This window comes from Lutjanus erythropterus, chromosome 19 (genome assembly GCF_056507025.1).
Source record: "Lutjanus erythropterus isolate fLutEry1 chromosome 19, fLutEry1.hap2, whole genome shotgun sequence".
In the NCBI taxonomy this organism is placed as follows: domain Eukaryota; kingdom Metazoa; phylum Chordata; class Actinopteri; order Lutjaniformes; family Lutjanidae; genus Lutjanus; species Lutjanus erythropterus.
The window spans coordinates 377501-397500 of NC_139335.1; the positions used below are offsets into that span (position 1 = coordinate 377501).

At 42.8% G+C, this 20000-nt stretch overlaps 1 protein-coding gene across 3 annotated transcripts in view; it reads left to right on the forward strand.

Annotated features, from left to right (window-relative positions):
- The window catches only part of LOC146308914 (integrin alpha-3-like), a 24774-nt gene extending 8166 nt beyond the window's left edge, over positions 1 to 16608 (forward strand). Inside the window, exons 8-29 of one of the 3 annotated variants that reach the window (XM_084744725.1) lie at positions 167 to 226; positions 327 to 480; positions 837 to 1030; positions 1139 to 1227; positions 1305 to 1438; positions 2690 to 2767; positions 2884 to 2951; positions 4967 to 5103; positions 6977 to 7120; positions 7748 to 7845; positions 8838 to 9015; positions 10835 to 10921; positions 11032 to 11111; positions 11223 to 11300; positions 11984 to 12086; positions 12161 to 12337; positions 12600 to 12737; positions 13420 to 13530; positions 13699 to 13797; positions 13937 to 14062; positions 14205 to 14319; positions 16252 to 16345. In XM_084744725.1, the coding sequence (XP_084600851.1) occupies positions 167 to 226; positions 327 to 480; positions 837 to 1030; positions 1139 to 1227; positions 1305 to 1438; positions 2690 to 2767; positions 2884 to 2951; positions 4967 to 5103; positions 6977 to 7120; positions 7748 to 7845; positions 8838 to 9015; positions 10835 to 10921; positions 11032 to 11111; positions 11223 to 11300; positions 11984 to 12086; positions 12161 to 12337; positions 12600 to 12737; positions 13420 to 13530; positions 13699 to 13797; positions 13937 to 14062; positions 14205 to 14315 (2444 nt within the window). In that variant the 3' untranslated portion in view covers positions 14316 to 14319; positions 16252 to 16345. Of the gene's footprint in view, positions 1 to 166; positions 227 to 326; positions 481 to 836; positions 1031 to 1138; positions 1228 to 1304; positions 1439 to 2689; positions 2768 to 2883; positions 2952 to 4966; positions 5104 to 6976; positions 7121 to 7747; positions 7846 to 8837; positions 9016 to 10834; positions 10922 to 11031; positions 11112 to 11222; positions 11301 to 11983; positions 12087 to 12160; positions 12338 to 12458; positions 12738 to 13419; positions 13531 to 13698; positions 13798 to 13936; positions 14063 to 14204; positions 14320 to 16251 lie in introns of those variants that run through there. The other 2 variants (XM_084744726.1, XM_084744727.1) reach the window with 2 other exon arrangements.
- Positions 16609 to 20000: the final 3392 nt, after the last annotated feature.

Sequence of the window (20000 nt, forward strand, 5' to 3'; positions counted from 1 at the left end):
TAAATACTTAAAGTTAAATCACATTCTGAAAAATATATAAATGACATAAAACAGTTTATAAGTAAATACTGTGAACCGTAGCAGGTTACATTTGTATTTTAGAGAAACTTTTAGATCGTAAGTAAAAAACAGCATCATTGAATCAACAGAACCTTTAACTCTGCAGGATATTCAGTCACTCAGGCTCATCGTCTTCTCTCTCAGGAGGATGAAACCATCGTAACAGGTGATCAACACCACTCATCTACTCATGCACTGATTGACGTATTGATTGACGTATTGATCGATGTATGGATCAGTGTATTGATTATTGTATTGATGAACAGGAGCTCCTAAGGACAGTAAAGAAGACGCTCGTGGCTCCGTGCTGTTGGCAGTCAAACAGTCTGATAAGCTGATGATTCGGCAGACTCTGCGCGGCAAACAGACGGGCTCGTACTTCGGCAATACCGTGGCGACCGCCGACCTCAACAACGACGGGTAACAGAGGATCTACGGGTCACACGACTCACACTGAGGTCACATCCTGTGTCATCACATGCAGAAAGTAGAAAATAATCAAACGTCTTCATATTGAACAGACAAACTTCCAGCAGGGAAAATATTTCAGGTACATGTTAGTTTGAATTATTCATCCATTCATTATTCAAGATGGACGCCATCAACAGACGGAACAAGACGAAAAGAACGCAGAGACTGAAACAATGTAACAGACGTAACATGATGAAAACGTTTACTTCAGCGATCCAGTCCAGTCTGAAAGAGTCACAGTAGATTTTAGGGGTAAATAAAAGTTAGTGAGAACAGTTTTTTTATGGTTCTCTTTCCTCCTGCAGGTGGAACGACCTGCTGGTGGGCGCTCCTTTCTACTTCCATCGTCAGCAGGAGGTGGGCGGGGCAGTTTATGTCTACATGAACGCAGGAGGTCGGTTTGATTCGGAGCCCAGCGTGGTGCTGAGAGGACCGGCCGGGTCGGCGTTCGGGATGTCTGTGACCGCTGCCGGAGACCTGAACCAAGATGGCTTCCAGGGTGAGAACACGATGAAAAAACGGTTCTCATGTTTAAATAAAGTGTGACGGAGAACCTGACATGTTTTTGGAACCATGATGTAGAACCAGACATGTTTTTGTGTTTCAGACTTTGCAGTCGGGGCTCCGTTCCATGAGACAGGGACTGTGATGATCTGGACGGGGAGCAGGAGGGGGGTCTCTACAGAACCGAGCCAGGTGAACAAACAGTGAACACACCTGTGTGATGTCATCAGGGTGGAGGTCACTGTAACTCCTCCCCCGTGTCTCTGCAGGTGATTCGGGGCAGCAGTGTCTCTCCTGCCTTCAGGACGTTTGGATACTCTCTGTCAGGCGGTCTGGACGTCGACGGGAACAAACATCCGGACCTGCTGGTCGGCTCGCTGGACGACACCGTCGCTCTGCTCAGGTAACGAAAATCCTCCAATCAGACGGACCATCAAAACAGTTTCAAATCTTTACTTATACACAGAATTCACAATAATCACACATTCGTCTTGAAGGGTCAAAAACTATCATGAAGTACTGCATGGTTATTTTAAATACTCAGTTCTGATTGGTCAATTACAGCATTCTAAGGTCTGTTTACTCTGTGTAACAGACTGTTGCTATGGATACAGTTTTTATCAAAGATGCTGGAGGAGCAAAAGAAATAATGTTTAAATCCATAAAATTTAAACCACGATTTTGTGTGAAATTTCTGATTTTCTTTTGTAAATAACATGATGATGTCCAGTGAACGCATCATTATTGTGAAATAAACCCGGTCAGGTTGGTTCAGGTCCTGCAGCACCCTGACAGTCTCTGATCCAGTCTCTCCAAATCAACCAAACTCCGATCAATAAATCAGTCATTTCACTTCACAGAATGCAGGAGTTGTTGGTCTGTTAGTGTGTTTGTGTCACTTCAGTTTAGTTCTGCTTGTCTGAAGAGAAAACTAGCTCTCATGTCCTGTGGGTTAGGGTTCCTGTGAGTTAGGGTTCCTGTGGGTTAGGGTTCCTGTGAGTTAGGGTTCCTGTGGGTTAGGGTTCCTGTGGGGTCCCACAGGACTCATGACTGAGGAGCTGCACAAACAAACTGAACTTAATACACCCAGTTTGTCATTTGTCACTTGAACACTCCGTTCTTATGCAGATGACTTCCTGTTTTATGTATCAGTTATTTCTGAAAATTCAGCAGCTGCCATGAAAGTCTGGATGATCTGAACACTGATGAGCCTGAAGTTCTTCTTATTGGGCCTCGTGCAAGAACCAAACATATGAACAGATTCATTCTTCAGCAGTTCGTATGAGAGATTTAGGAGAACCTTTTTCACATTCACGAATTTTATATAAAATTAAAATTCCAAACCTGTTGAGTTGTGTGTTTGTTCTTCACTAATGATTATTTATTTCATTAGTTTGAAGACATTCTGAGATTAAAAAACACAAGTTATGTCGACATTTTCCTGTTTGATGAGTTTAAAGTCTCATCATTAATTTAATGTCAGGTGAACGTCTCCGTTAGAATATCTGACAACAGAAGCTTTATAGTTACTGTTAATCTTTAAATGTGTATAAATTAAAATGTTTTAGTGCAGAACAGTCCTGTTATTGATGACATATTTCCTTGATTGATTGATTGATTGATTGATTGATTGATTGATTGATTGATTTCTCAGAACTCGTCCAGTTGTTCACCTCAATAAAACACTCAGAGTTTCTCCAGACATCGTCAACCCAAACAGCTGTGACTTCTGGTGAGTTTCACACCTGAAACCTGCTAACATGCTAATGGCTAACATGCTAGCAGCTACCAGGCTGATTCCATGTGTGTGTGTGTGTGTGTGTGTGTGTGTGTGTGTGTGTGTGCCAGTATTCAGGTGGAGGTGTGTTTCTCCTACATCTTCAGCACTGGAGAGAAGAGCGAGCGAGACAATGTCAGTGAGTAAATGATTGAATCAGTTTAGGTTCCACCATAACCTCATTTACACCTGGTCTTTAAACACCATCCTGTCAGTGCAGGTGTAAGTGTTCCATGGTCAGAACCAGAACATCTGTCATGTGTTTCTGGTTTCAGCTTTTTTGTTGTCAGTAGTTTTTGATTTACATTAAACAGGTTTTTTTCTTGGATTTTTGGTGGCAGAAAATATTTGTATGTGTAATCTCTGAGAATCGGCTGTGTTCATTTTCAGTAAATCACCTGAACACACCACCAGGCTGCTGCAGTGTGACCACACACCTGTGCACACAGCAGACTGTCAGTTAAAGCTCCATGCTCTGATTGTTATGAAGGAGACGTCACATTAGCAGGACTCACGCTGAGCTGTGATTGGCTCAGAGAGTTTAATGATCACCACAGTCAAACAGAAGGTGAAGGTGAGACTCCAGAGACTGCTGCAAGATTTCAACTGAAGGACCAGTTTGTGTTCTAACACCTTCGGAGAACTGGAGAACCAGAGAACCCGACCAGCTGGACTGTGGTGAAAACATTTTACTGTTTGAGCGTCTCAGTCAGACCAGGACATCTGCTCAGTGTGTCCTGTTGCTACGGTAACAGATGGACTGTTCATCAGGACACGATGCTAATGAGTCTGTTTATGGTCAGAAGTAATTAATTATCATTAACCAGCTTCCTCTGTGTGTGTGTGTGTGTGTGTGTGTACTCAGATAATTGGCCTGATTGATTGATTAACAGGACAAAGCTGTCAATTAACACAAGCTGTTAATCAGCAAAGTGGCACACACACACACACACACACACACACACACACACACACACACCCACACACACACACACACATGCACACACACACACACACACACACCAGATGACATCACTCAGTGTCTCCCTGTGTCCTCGTGTCCTCATGTCCTTGTCTTCAGTGTGTTTTTCTGAATGATAAATCACATTACAGAAACTGATATTATTACATCACACACACACACACACACACACACACACACACACACACACACACACACTCAGGGAGCTGTGTGTGTGTGTGTGTCCCAGTTGTGTTAATCTGACCAATCAGAGATGAGGTCACACTGTTGCTATGACAGCAAACCTCACAGACAGATGAGCAGCTGGTGTGTGTCTGAGTTCAGTTGTGTCGACTCGTAAAATTTAATTATTGTTATTTCACAAACACAAACATGTTCATCATAATAAAACACATGAAGAATGAAAACTGCTGCACAACACTGGACATAAACAACAACAACAACAACAACAACAACAACATGAACACAATGAAATCATATTTATTTAAAGAGAAAGGAGAAGTGTATTCATGCTGTGTGTTGTTTGTAGGTGATGCTAATATTAACCCAGCTAGCAAAATTTGTTTTCCTTGGAACATTTGTTTTTAGTTCCCAGAATGTTATTTTGAAGGTTCTTGAAAAATGTTCCCTTGATAATAAACAGGAAGTGTTACTTTCCCAGAATGTTCCTGGAAGGTTAATCAAACGTGTAATGTTTCATTTCCAGAACATTCTGCGAAGGATACTTGAACGTTTCCCTCTAATGTTTATTTGTTTTTTTCAGTGTAGAAGTAACATTGTAGTTACGTTCTCAGAACGTTCTGAGAGATTAGCTGAATGTTAGCTGAAGGTTACTTGAACATTTCCCTTTAAAATTAATCAAGTGTTACATGAGCAACTTTTTATGATGTAAAACTAACACCCTGGTTACTTTCCCAGAATGTTCCGGGAAGGTTAGTTGTATGTTCTCTTAATGTTCTTATGTTTCAACATGAACATGCAGTGTTTCTACTGTAAAGTTAATGTGAAGGTTCCGTTAGATGGGTTAGATTATAGAGCATTATAGATTATTAGAACAGTTCTGGAGTGATGTGAGAATGTTATGAGTCAGCTGGGAAGGTCTTTGTTTTATAGCCAATCAGAGGGCTGTGTCTCTCTTTAACTGTCTGTCTTTCTCCCTGTCTGTCTCTCAGCTGTCCATTTCACTGCGATCGCTGATGTCACCAGCCTCAAGTCCCGCCTCCGTTTCCGTGACAACGGGCAGAGCACATTCTCTGGTTACCTGTCGATGCCAAAAAAACGATGTGAAACCCTGAGAGTTGGACTGCTGGTGAGACACACACACACACACACACACACACACACACACACACACACACACACACACACACACAGTGTGACATCCTGTTAGCGCCCCCTGCAGGCTGCAGTGTTCAGCAGGATATTTCCTGGTATTTTTTACTTTTTATCAGAAGGAAAATGTTTGAACTATCATATAAAATAATTGCTAATAATAATTTATATTATTTATATAAATTATTCTTTATATTTGTAAATAACCAGTGAAAATAAATGTTAATGGCAGCACAGTTGTTTCTTCATTAAACAGCTGCAGAGTGCTTATTGGTCACATGTTTCCTGTGAAACAGGAAGTTATCGTGGACACTGATTGGCCTTTATAGTAGCCAATAGCGCTGGCTGTGCGTTTGTTAATTTAATGGTGTGCAGAGTGACAGACGCTACTTGGCGACACTCTCTCACAGGACACACCCACTGAGCTGGAGGACGAGTGAGAGGAAAACAGACCAACAGAGGACAGTTCAGACTACAGTACTGAAGTTTTGTTGCTGGGTTTAGAGTCACAAGCTAAAGACAGTTAGCCGTTAGCTAAGCTGCTTTAGCCAAAAGTAAAACTGTCTGTTCATCAGGAAACTCTGAAGGACGTCTGTGCTGTGTTCCCTGCCGGTCTTGGAGGTCGTGGCCCGATGGTGACCAGTCGTGTTCACTGGGAGTTTGCTGAGTCCAATTCCATTGTTCGCTAATGCCAGCTAACTGTTAGCTACTTTAGCAAAAAGAAGCTAAAGCTATCTGCTCACCAGGAAACTGTGTGATTAAATCAGCGAGAGCTGAAGCTGAACAGACAGAATAAATATAATCAAAGTAAAGTTATCAAAGTTATAAAGTTGTGTTTTTGTACAGTGACGCGCTCTGCTGAACAGACGTACGAAGGAGTTTCAGTGGACACAACTTTACGTCTCTGAGTGCAAAAGGGGTCATCAACAGTTCTGACTGTTTTCCAGGAAAAGACAAACTCTGAAATATCATTAAAATATGTGAGCATATCCACAGAACACCTTTTTTGTCAGTGCTGGGTCGGATGCTGGCGTGTAGGTGACGTATAGATCAATACTTATGTGATGAAAACACTTAGACATCAATTCTGACTTCATGGACATTTAATAAGAATAAGTTCACTCATGTTTGTGGCTCGACTTTCAACGTGGTGCTTAATTTCTGAAGAGAAATCCATCTGAAATCGACGCAAGGATTTTAAGGATTAATTAAAGGAAGTTCTGCGGTGAGAGATTAGACGGACTGATTCTTCTGAGCTTTCATCAGTCGGCTGCTGACAGAGTTCACATCCTGGTTCTCCACCACAGTTCACAGGAAAAACAGTTCAAGATGCTGCAACAAACTGCAGCATCTTTAAGAGAACAAGAGGATTTCTCATTTTAGAAGCACAGGTGGATGTTGATCTTTCAGATGTTCTATACGCAGGTGAAAGTGTCGAGCTGTGCAGGTTGATTTAAAGTTCACAAAGTTCTGGACTCATTCTGTCACGTCTTCACGTCGTTCTTATCTCATGTTTGTGTTTGTGCCCACATTCACAGGACGGCGGACGTGTGATGACTCAGTGAACGTCATGTTTCAGACGCGTCTTGTTAAAGCTCCGCACGGCTGTGTTCAGTTCACTGACTATAAATCCTGTTTACTTCACATTCCTGCTGCTCGTTCTGCAGATGTTCCTCCTGCTTTCAGCCTGAGTTCTCTTCAGGCAGCAGCCGGTTCAACCTGCAGAGACCTGAAACCTGCACAGAGATAATCCTCCTCCTCAGTGTTCAGTCACATGTTCTGTTTAAAAAGACTCATCATGTGTCTCAAAGTGTCATTGAGGTTCTGTTCTGTGTCTTTCTGTTCTGCAGAGTCCAGTCCGAGACAAAGTAGAACCTCTGGTGTTCTCCTTGAACGTCTCACTGTATGAGAAGCTTCCCAAGAAAAGAAACGTTGTTCAGGACCTGAAACGTCTCCCTGTGCTAAACCAGACACCCCGACCCCTCAGAAGCCAGGTCAGAACTCACAGAGCCCTTTAGAATCCACGGAACGTAGGTCAGAACCCACAGAACCCATTAAAAATCCAGCATGACACAGGTCAGGACACACAGAACCTATTAGAAACTCATCAAACCAAGGTGAGAACCCAAAAATATCACAACCCAGGTTAGGAATAACAGATCCCCTCAGAAACCAGATTAGAACACACAGAACTCATTAAAATCCCATCAGAATACAGGTCAGTACCTACAGAGCCCTTTAGAACACATGGAACTCCTTAGAACCCTGGTCAGGACCCACAGAGACCTTTAGAATCCACAGAGGCCCTCAGATCCCAGATCAGAACACACAGAATCTATTAAAAACCCACCAGAACTCAGGTCAAAACACACGTTATAAGCATTTATAAGCAATCATCAAACGGACCACAATCCAGGTTATAATCCATCAGAACTTTTTAAATTAACATCGGCACCAATTAGAACCCACCACAGAACTGACTAGGTCAGAACCAACAAAACCACAGAAAGACTCTTGAGAACAAAGAAAACAGGAGAAATCAGGTCAGAACTCAACATACAGCAGGTCTCAGAACAGTTTGAATGTTCCTCCACTGATGTTGAATTTTTTCATTTGATCAGATCCACATCCAGAAGGCCTGCGGTTCTGATAACCGTTGCCAGAGTAACCTGCAGATGACGGCCCAGTTCACTGATGAGAACCAGAGACCCTTCCCCATGTGAGTGAACTCCCCCAGACCACACTGTCCGTCCACTGTAAGAACGTCCAGTAGTTGTAAAAGTAAAGGAATGAATAAAAGAATTATAGCTGGTCTAAAGCTGAGACTTGCCCTGACTCTGAGCAGGACCTGACTTTAGACTTGACTTGGACTTACCTTACAGTACCAAGAACTTTACTTAGCTTCAAGGTCAAGGTTACTTTATTTGAGTCCCTTAGGAGAAATTTGTCTTGGATTAAGGTAAAGTGCTGCATCAAACCAGACATTACAGTATAAAACAATAAATGGAAATAAATAAACACTTAATAGGTCACATGTGCAAAACATGAGCTTATGGTGTGAAAATTGGTCACATTCATACTTTCTAAGAGCTGACTTGGACTTGCCCTTAAGTACTTGGAACTTTGCCTAAATTTTGTGGGATTTTACTTGAAATTTGACTGGACTTGTCCTCAAAGGGTTGAGTACTGGAGTTGCAACTTGAAGTGTACTTGCCCTCAAAGTTGATGACATGACTACATGACTTGAATCTTTGGCTAAAGGACTGGGCATGAGACATGACTGGAGATTTAACTTGGACCTCATTTATAGGACTTGGGATTTTACCTAGATTTGTCCTTAAAGACCTGAGAGTTGCCAATTGGCACTTTCCCCCAAAGACTTCACTATTTGACTTGAATCTTCCCTTGAAATGGGGAACTTGACTTGGGACTTGACTTGATTTGTCCTGAAGAAGTTGTGGCTTGACTTGGGACTTACTCGTCTGAAGGACTTGGGTCTGGATTGGAGATTTGGGAAATTAAAAGATTAAAAACATCTCTGACGGTTGCAGTTGGTCCTGCAGTCGGGGTGGACGGGTGGAGCTGGTTTAGTTGGTGTCCTAAACAGGCCAGTGAATCGTCTCTCGTGTCGTTGGTCCCAGCTGATCTCAGACTGTCGCTGTCATGTTGTGTTTTGTGTATTATTGTGTGTATGTTTCTGTGTGTTTCCAGGCAGAAGGACAGGCAGGTGTTGTACTACAAGGACGACATTAACCGTCTGTTTCTGGAGGTCAACGTCAGCAACACACCGTCACTGAGTCGACTCGCGGAGGACGCTCACAATGCTGTTTTAAACATAAGCATCCCTCCGTCACTGATATACTCCGGAGTCCGAGCGAAGGCAGTGAAGGTAGGTGGAGAAGAGGGGGGGGGGCTGAGCCTTGAGGGACACGTGGTACAGTATGGAAAGATAAACTGGAAGAATGCATCAGAAACAGGCTACTAATACGTGTTAAGGTGTTCAAAGACCTTGGGTAGACTTAAAGGGACAGTTCATGTTTTTGCAGTGTGGTCGTATGAGGTATTTCTCCACAGTCAGTGTATTTTCTGCAGTACATGGAGGTGGACATGCCCCCGTTTTGGAGAAACACCAGTGTAGCAGGCTAATCAATGTCCTGCTGTGGTCAGGTCAGCAGCAACATGAATTTTAGACACCTGGTTGTGCAGTGATTTTCTCTTGGTTCCCCCACCATCAAAAACATGCATGTTAGATCAGTTCTCTACTCCTGATTAAGCCTTAATCCCTACAGAGTGAACTAAGTGAGGAACTTTCAGATCTTCTCACAGCAGAGTGAACAGGTGAGGGAGGAGAGACAGACAGACACACTGATCACTAATCAATCACTGATACCGTCGTCCTCTTGGACTAATTAAAAAAATAAAAATGACAAAGTTGGTGTCAAACCAAACCTGTGTGTTTCACACAAATAAAGTGTTTGTATGAAACACTGCAGAGTTTAACATCGTGCTGTTTACAGACAGTCTGCTGTCTGTAGTTTGACAGACAGACAGAGGGTCGTGTTTAGAAGGGAACCCTAGACCTGTGAAAGATCGCGAGAGTTTGATTATTTTAGTAGAAATAACGAACACAAATCTCACGAGAGTTGTACAAATATAGTTACCTTCTAGACACGAGCGAAAAAGGTGCGCAGCTCCAAAAACTGAGTATTTTTACTTTAGTAATTTATAGTTGTTCATTTAATAGACCTGTCTTATCTTCTCTTTTGTATTTTATCATTGTTCTTAAATAAAACAACAGTAATGTAATAGAAAAAAATGCAGAACGTAATATTTCTTATCTGATCACTTGATTAATCGGCAGAATAATCAATAGATTATGCTTTAATTTTACTGGTTCGACCCACTTGACATCAGATTGGTCTGAATGTGTCTCCTGAACTAAAATGAGTTTGACTCCTCTGATGTAGACGACGATAAAACTACGACACGACTTCAGTATATTTCACTGTCAGAACACAAGTTAGACGTTCTGATGTTCTGGACCTTCAGGACATTTTCTCTGGCTGGACCTCTTTGAATTTTAGTTTTAATACCTCTGGTCTATCGGATGGTTTAATGTTGGTGTGTACGCTATATTTAGAATATTTTTGACACTTTACGTTGCTGTCAGACAGACTTTTTCAACTCCTGTGTTCTCTGAGCTAAAATGACGGATTTTGTCAATGGAGTTTGGTTTTTTTTGTAGATAATGATATTTGTCTTATATTATGGTGGTTTCCTGTCAGAAAAGTCTGTCTGACAGAAAGATAAAGAGGAGAAAATATAAATCATAGAAGATGTAACAAGACAAATGTGACATAAAAGATGCAGCAAGATGGAAAAAAACATAATATGTTGAAAATGTGGTGACAACACAAAAATTATGAAAAACACATAAGATAAAAACTACCCAACAAGACAAAAAAAAATTATAAAAAGGGTAACAAGATGAAAATTATTTAGAAAAAAGATGTCACAAGACAAAGACAAGTAATAAGATGAGTTGAGAATATCATGTTCTGCTGCAGAAAACTGAAACTAGAGAGTGAGACCTTAAACTCAGCAGGAAGGAGTCGCCCCCTGCTGGACATTAGGAAGAATGCAGGTTTAAACTCTGTCCGCTCTCTGATTGGTCAGTTCTCCTTCAGTCAGTCCTGTCTCTGTTTCAGGGTGACGTCCAGGCGATAGTGAAATGTTCTGTTGAGGACACGGTTCTTCTCTGTGAGCTGGGGAACCCATTCAAAAGCAACCAGGAGGTATGGACAGTCTGTTACTGCAGGCAGTGTAGTACTGCGAGTACTTCTGTCTGTATTACTGTCTGTACTGCAGTACTCCTGCTGTTCGTTCATCTGTTTCTGTGTTTCAGGTCCAGGTGTTGATCATATTTCAGCCATCTGAGATCAGTTTAGACACCAGAGAGATTCAGTCTTTGCTGCGTCTGTCCACGTAGGACACACACACACACACACACACACACACACACACACACACACACACACACACCTGTCTAAATGTCTTTTATTGGACAGGTACTAAGTTGTGTCTCTGTGTCTGCAGGCTCAGTGAGCAATCTGATCTGGTTCCTGTCTCCGTCTCCATGTTGGTGGAGTATTCACTGCAGGCGTCTCTCGCTCTGTAAGTATAAGATCAGTATGTTGACCTCTGACCTTTGAGCTGACCTCACCTCACTGATTGGCTGAGGAAGTCCTCTCAGTCCTTACTGCAGTAGAAGAAGTGATTCAACCTGTTTACTGCAGTACAAGTGAAAAAGTTCAGCCTCTGAAATGTCCTCAAAATATAAAAGTAAAAAGTTGTCCTCTGAAGGACATTTCTACTGACTGTTTCTGTCCACAGCTAACTAAACCTCAGCTCCCTCTCTGTCTGTCTCACATTCTGATGGCTTTGATGTCTTTTTGTCTTGTTGCGTCTTTTCAAGTCTGAACCCTAAAACTGACAAGTAAAGTCATAAACTGTCCTTATTTCACAGAAATGTCTTTACTTTCCTAAAATGACTTCACTTTCTAACAGTGTTGTCATGAAAATGTCCCAACCAATCAACATGTCCTGTCTTTGTTGTTAAAGGTTTTCAAAAAGACAGAACAGCAGCAACAACAACACATAACAATAATCAATAATTCACCTCAGAGTCATTCCTGTTTATAAAATGTGAGGAGGAGAAAGTTCAGATATTTGTTTTTCAGATGGAGGGAAGAAAAGTACAAAGTTGTCAGTGAAGCTGAACCTGAAAACTACAGTAGCAAAGTATTTGAACCTAGGTACTTCCTTCCTCTTCCTATTGGTCGATTGTGTCCTGACAGAATCAACCCACCAGACCCCGCCTCCTTCAGTGGTCATGTGGTCGGTGAGTCGGCCGTGAAGAAGACAGAGGACGTCGGTAGTTTGCTGCTCTTCACCTTCCAGGTTCGTCTCTGATCAGTCCGACTGTTCACAGAGTACAAACGGTCCAGGTGTAAACCCACTGCCTTGTCTGACAGGTGCGCGTCAAAGGGAAGCCACTGGGTCGCCTAGGCAACCTGCAGGTGGAGTTTGATTGGCCGAGGGAGGTGTCCAACGGCAAGTGGCTGCTGTATCTCGTAGAGATCCAAGTAAACGGCACATCAGAGCCTCGCTGTGCTCCGCCAGGCAACATCGTCAACCCCCTTAAACTAGTGGTAACTATGGCAACATCAGCCTGACACTGACTCCTTTCAAAGTAAAAGTCCTGGGATGACACACGTTTAAAAAGTGTTTCTCTGTTTCATTTCCTTCATTTTAACATTTTCTTCCATACAGGCTTCATCAGAGGTGCAGACAGAAATCTAAACCCTCCATTCAGCACAAACCTGCTGATAATTAGTGACCAGGTTAATATTTATGAACAGCAACCTGACTGACCGTCCTGTTGTTAATGAATGTCTCTTCCTGTTTGTTCAGCTGTCAGAGGAGGTGAAGAAGAAGAAGAAGAGGAGGAGTCTGGAGGAGGAGGAGGTGAAGGAGAAGAAGGAGCAGCAGAGAGAAGAAACTCTACCTGTCCTCCACCTGCAGGGACAGAAAAAGAAGTCCTACACTCTGGTACAAACACATTTATGTCTGTTGTCTTGATGCTGTTGTTAGTGCAGTACTGCCACCATCCACAGGGGGCGCTCTGAGGCAAAGAACAAGCTAATCTGATTAAAAGCTGTATTTGTTTTTGATGCGTCTGTGTGTCCTGTTGGACATCTGTCTTTGTGAGGACCCCTAATTACAAAGTGAAGACATGTTGTCCTCACTTCAAAGGGCTGTTTGAGGGTTTAGACTGGAAAAGACACAACAAGATGAAGACAACGTAAAAAAATATAACAAAACAAAAAACATAAGAAGAACAACGACACAAAAAAGTTCACCACTTTCCTAAAACGTAAACGCAAAAACAACAAAAGAGATGAACAAGATGAAAAATTATGTAACGAGACAAAACAGTGTAAAAGGTGCTACAAGACAAAAAAAAGTCGTCAGTCTGTGAGACAGACAGAAGGAAACTGGAGGAGTTCAGGTTCCAGTCAGTAAAAAATGTCCAGTAGAGGACAACTTTTTACTTTTATACTCTGAGGACATTTCTGTGCCTGAACTTTTTCACTTTTATTGCAGTAAACAAGTTGAATCAGTACTTCTACTTTTACTCAAGTATCTGTACTTCTTCTTGAACAAAGACTCAGAGGACTTTTGTCTCATCTTGTCCACGCGGTTGTCAAAGTAGGTGTGTGTCTGTGTGCAGGACTGTGTCCATGGGGCGAAATGTGTGACGTTCGTCTGTCCGCTGGTCAACATGAACAATTCAGCGACTCTGACAGTCAGAGCCAGACTGTGGAACTCCACCATGATCGAGGTACAAACACTTTCAAAACTTCTCCCATAGACTTCAGTAGAACTGGAACCAAAGTCTGGAACCCAGAATGTTCTGTAGAGACGTCAGAACCCGTCTTTGTTTGACTGCTGCCGTGTCAGGACTGTGTCTGCCGGAGGTCAGTCAGTCACATCTTGTTGTGTGTTTCAGGACTACAGTGATGCGAGGAGCGTGTTGGTTCGCGGCCGGGCGACTCTGAAGCTGCAGACGAACAAACCGACCATCAGCATGGAGTCTCACAGCACACAGGTACTGGACGCCCCCCAGAGGCAGCTGAGGTCATCACAGCCACAGTCTGAATAACAACCTGTTTCATGTCTGTTCTGTGAAATAAATCACCGTCATTGTGTCTGTGGTGTCCTGATCTCACTGTGGACGTCCTTCGCAGATTGACGTCCACATCTATCCAGACCTGGGACGGCAGGCGGACTCCGGCGCCCCCCTGTGGATCATCGTGGTGTCTGTCCTGGCGGGAGTCGTCCTGCTGGCTCTGATCTGCCTGCTGCTCTGGAAGGTAAACTGTCACATGACCAGACCATGTGACCTGAACGCTGCTGTCTGATCACTGGTCCACAGACGTTCATGTGTGACATCATCATCATCATCAGCTCCTGGTTGGTAAACTGTCGCTGTGTCGCCCCCTGCTGTCTGTTCAGTGTGGCTTCTTCAGGAGAGCCAGCAGCAGAGAGCTGTACCAGCCCGAGACCCAGAGAGCCCGCATGAAGAGCCAGCCGTCCGAGAGCGACAGGCTGAACCACCAGCTGTGAGGCTGTAAGGACCGGCTCTTAACTGACTGTTTACTGACTGTTACAGACTTCTTACTGACTGTTTAAAGACTATTACAGACTGTTACTGACTGTTACAGGCTGTAACAGATGCATGAAGAGCCAGCCATCCGAGAGCGACAGGCTGAACGACCAGCTGTGAGGCTGTAAGGACCGGCTCTTAACTGACTGTTTATTGACTGTTTACTGACTGTTTAAAGACTATTACTGACTGTTACTGACTGTTACAGGCTGTAACAGACGCATGAAGAGCCAGCCGTCTGAGAGCGACAGGCTGAACCACCAGCTGTGAGGCTGTAAGGACCGGCTCTTAACTGACTGTTTACTGACTGTTTACTGACTTCTTACTGACTGTTACTGACTGTTTACTGACTGTTACAGGCTGTAACAGACGCATGAAGAGCCAGCCGTCCGAGAGCGACAGGCTGAACCACCAGCTGTGAGGCTGTAAGGACCGGCTCTTAACTGACTGTTTACTGACTGTTTACTGACTTCTTACTGACTGTTTAAAGACTATTACAGACTGTTACTGACTGTTACAGGCTGTAACAGATGCATGAAGAGCCAGCCATCCGAGAGCGACAGGCTGAACCACCAGCTGTGAGGCTGTAAGGACCGGCTCTTAACTGACTGTTTACTGACTGTTTACTGACTTCTTACTGACTGTTTAAAGACTGTTACAGGCTGTAACAGACGCATGAAGAGCCAGCCGTCCGAGAGCGACAGGCTGAACCACCAGCTGTGAGGCTGTAAGGACCGGCTCTTAAGTGACTGTTTACTGACTGTTACAGACTTCTTACTGACTGTTTAAAGACTATTACAGACTGTTACTGACTGTTACAGGCTGTAACAGATGCATGAAGAGCCAGCCGTCCGAGAGCGACAGGCTGAACCACCAGCTGTGAGGCTGTAAGGACCGGCTCTTAACTGACTGTTTACTGACTGTTTACTGACTTCTTACTGACTGTTTAAAGACTATTACAGACTGTTACTGACTGTTACAGGCTGTAACAGATGCATGAAGAGCCAGCCGTCCGAGAGCGACAGGCTGAACCACCAGCTGTGAGGCTGTAAGGACCGGCTCTTAACTGACTGTTTACTGACTGTTTACTGACTGTTTACTGACTTCTTACTGACTGTTTAAAGACTGTTACAGGCTGTAACAGACACATGAAGAGCCAGCCGTCCGAGAGCGACAGGCTGAACCACCAGCTGTGAGGCTGTAAGGACCGGCTCTTAACTGACTGTTTACTGACTGTTTAAAGACTGTTACAGACTGTTACAGGCTGTAACAGACGCATGAAGGGCCAGCTGTCCGAGAGCGACAGGCTGAACGACCAGCTGTTTACTGACTGTTTACAGACTGTTACAGAGTGGTTACTGACTGGTTACTGGCTGTTTTTCTCCTCAGCTCTCAGTTAGAGGGGCGGGACTTCACTTTTTTCCTTCTCTCCAGCTGTTCTGACTGTTCTGACTGTCCTGCTTTTGATTAATCAGCTCATCAATAACTTCATTGATCTTTATTGATCTGTGTTTGTCTGCTGATGTCTGGCTGCATTTTATTCATATTCTTTTAATGATCAATATGTTAATGTTTGATTTACTGCATTAATATTTTTTGAACTTTTATTCTGAAAATCTGTCATCAGTCTGTCAGGAGAAGAAGTTCAGCGAATCTGTCGAGAGCTGAACCTTCAAAGCTAACAGTGCTAACATGCTAATGGTTACCATGTTCACCATCGTGGTTTAGTGTGTTAGCATGCTAACATTAGCTAATGATTAGCAAACACAGAGTGCAGCTGAGGCTCATGGTATTTGTACTGGACCCTTTCAGTCTCCTGCTGACCTTCAGTCTGTCCTCTGTCTCCGTGTCCTGCTGCTCTGTTGAACATACAAGCGTTGTGTGTTTTGTCTGCAGTGTGGTTTCTTTGTGCGTCGGAGGGCGTGGCGGGCCACGGTGCTCCACCAGGGGAGGATTATGGGTAAAGATGAGCAGCAGCAGCAGCAGTACACAGATGCTGACGGTTTCCTGATCCAAGACGACATCTCTATGTCCAGAAACAGGAAGTCCCCCAAACAGTGGGTCACGTCCTGGACCGAGACAAACTGAAACACTGACGGTATCCATGGAACCGGTCCAAACCAGACCAACACACTGCCATTTAATGAACCTGCTGGACTCTGTGTGTGTGTGTGTGTGTGTGTGTGTGTGTGTGTGTGTGTGTGTGTGTGTGTGTGTGTGTGTGCATATATGTGTGTGTATGTGTGTGTGTGTGTGTGTGTGTGTGTCTGTGTGTGTGTGTGTGTGTGTGTGTGTGTGTGTGTGTGTGTGTCCCTGTGTGTGTGTGTGCATATATGTGTGTGTATGTGTGTGTGTGTGTGTGTGTGTGTGTCTGTGTGTGTGTGTGTCTGTGTGTGTGTCTGTGTGTGTGTGTGTGTGTGTCTGTGTGTGTGTCTGTGTGTGTGTGTGTCTGTGTGAGTGTGTGTGTGTGTGTGTGTCTGTGTGTGTGTGTGTGTGTGTGTGTGTGTGTGTGTGTGTGTGTGTGTGTGTGTGTGTGTCTGTGTGTGTGTCTGTGTGTGTGTGTGTGTGTTCACATTCAGTTCAGTGTGTATTTATATATGGAGGTTTTCTGATGACAGCAGGGTGATTTTTGTGAAACAAAACATTTTTGTTATTATTTATCAGTGTTTGTAGTATTTTGTGTTGTTGTTGTTGTTTGTCTGTTCCTCTGTGTGTGAACAACATTTCCCAGCATCCTTGGGTCCTCTGAGTGACATCACAGCACTTGTTAGTTGTATTTTTTTTTTCTGTGATGTATTTTTATTTACATTTTCAAGTATTGCATCAGGAAACGTTGCCCAGCTAGAAACGTTTGGTTCCCACAACGTTGTGGGAACCAAACATTGTGGGAACCAAACGTTTTGGGAACGCTGATTGAACGTTCCTGCATAACACTATTACATTATCATTTCTAAGAAGTTCTTGATAATCGAGGACATTTCCCGTTAACAGGAACATTCAACAAACCCTCTCAGAACATTCTGGGAACATAACCACAAGAGAAACAGAAATACTTTTAACAGTCAGTTGAATGTTTAGGAGCAACGTTCAAGCAATCTTTATAGAACATTCAGCTAACATTCAACATAACAGTAATGTTGGTTTTACATCAGAAAATGTTTTAATATTCGGGGAATGTAAATCCTTCAAGCAGCCCTCCTGTAACATCCAACCAACCTTTCCAGAACGTTCTGGAAACGTGTCAGCTGAAGTTCCTTTCAAATTTTAACATCGAGGAAACGTCATACATGAACATTTGATCAACGTTCCCAGAACCAAAAGCAAATATTCCCAGGACATTTGGGAACTGAACTTTTCTAGCAGGTGGATGACTACGTTCCCCTGACGTTCCACACAGATCTGATGGAACCTTGGTCCCATTCAAACACAAACAAACAGACGTGTGATGTCATCCTGTTTTCTACTCGTCTTTACTGTGTGAGCTTCACTGACGCTCTTCTTCTGTGGTGGTTTGATGGTTTTCTGAGCAGAGAATTGGCGCCACCTGCTGGTGATCTCGATGAATCAACTCCTGATGATCACAGAACTGCAGACGATGGAAAAAACATTCATTCACATTTTACTTTGATGATTTACTTGAAGTTTGTTTAAATGTGTTTATCGAAACACGACTGCAGTTTTATTAAAATATTCAAGCGACCGTCTGAATATAAACATGTTTTATTAGAAGTGACCGTTAAAATCGACTGTGGAAACAAAAGCAGACGCTCAGACAAACTGAAGTGAACTCTGAAAGGACATAAATCAGTCTAAAGACTGATTATTGATAATCAGAAGTGATCAAGATTTATAGTTAAAGGGCTGCACCGTGAACAAAAAGGTGGATTCTTCTTCAAGAATCAGTGTTGACAGGTTGGACGTGTTCTCATGACGGTCATGTTTCAATGTTGCTTCAGGATTTTGTACCAAACTAGTTTTTGTGATTGTTGTAGCTTTTTGTGTGTGTGTGTGTGTGTGTGTGTGGTGTTGGTTTGTGTTTTTATATGATGGTGATATTTCTGACAGCACTTGAAAGCAGCATGTGTATGTTCAGGCTGTGGGCGTGTCCTCGTCCTCTCTGTGGTCAACTTCCTGTTTGTTGGTGATATTAAAGTATTTTTTCATATTTTACTCACCTGTTCTTTACCTGCCATGATGCCTTCAGGGTCAGTCTGTTTCATGTATAAACTGTTGTGATGTTAAATTTGAATTCTCACACTCAGAGAGGTAAACATCTGGACCAGCTGTTCAATGCTGTACGGCAACAAGGTACAAAAGTAATAGTAATATAATGAGTAATGTAACTAGTTACTGGGAACGTTTGTTTGTTCTGGGACAGTTTGTTGAATGTTTCATAAAGGTTATTTTAATGTTTCTCATCAATGTTCCCTGTTTCTTATTGACAGTAACATTATGGTTACATCTCCAGAACATTCTGGGAGACGTCGTTGAATGTTACTTCAATGGTTCTCCTTAACGTTCCCTAGATGTTAAACTGTCACATTTCTTCCCACTTGAACTTCATTGCCATATTCTCGAATGTTCTTGAAAGGTTAGTGGAACGTTTGTCCTTATTGATCCCTCAAAGTTCTAAGTGTAACTTGTATGAATAACGTCATGGTTACGTTTCCAGATTGAAGTCGGTTGGACGTTATTTCAATGTTAAAGAGTGACGTTACATTAAAGCAGCAGCTCTTAATGAGACGTTTGTCCACAGTGTGGTTATAAGCTGTCATAGTGACCTGAGGGAGGACGTGACACTGCTTCCTGTTTGTTTCTCTGATGGTGAGTCGTGGTTTCAACTCCATAAATTCACCGTAGAAACGGAGGAACACGTTTGGTTTCTGTGATGGTGACGTGTCCTGACATGTGAAAGTGACCGCTGATGTTTTATGAGCTGCTGTTTGCTCAGGTGTGTCACACCTGAACCGCACAGATCTGATCCTGGATCTGTTTTGAATAAGAACTCCCCTGCTGCTCTTTAATCTCTCCTTCATTTTCATGCTCACACGCTGTGACCAGTCGTGGACCAATCCACTCAAATCCTCAAACACCAACAAATATTTTATTTCTGGAAATTCAACAGATCACAAATTTATGATCTAAATGTTTTAATTTCAAAACAAAAAACATCTAAACTAACTCCTTCAACTCTTTGTGTCATTTGGCTCAAATAAAATCTTCATCAGAGTCCAGTAGAGCAGATTTAATTAAGATTCTAATGTTTTATAATATTATATATGTCGCAGTATATACAGTCAATAACTGTTTTATATTAGATAATCGATTAACCCTCTCAGACTTTTTTCCTCCTGCATGTAAACTTTTAAACCAAAATTAAACTCAAAACAATAAAACTGAAAAAAGACAGTAAGTGTTTTATTTGTTTGTTTGTTTGTTTGTTTTGTTTGTCTTGTTTTTGTAGCTCTGCTCATCCCTGGAGACGAGCCTGGTTTAAATCTTCATCACCGTCAGACCCCCGGGTTCAGTCTCTGCAGGACTGGAGTCACTTTGGACCTCAGCAGGGTCCAGCAGGGTTCTGGTTCTTGACCCGTCCTTGTGTGTTCTGGAAGGCAGCAGCTGGTTATTCCAACAGAGGGAAGGTT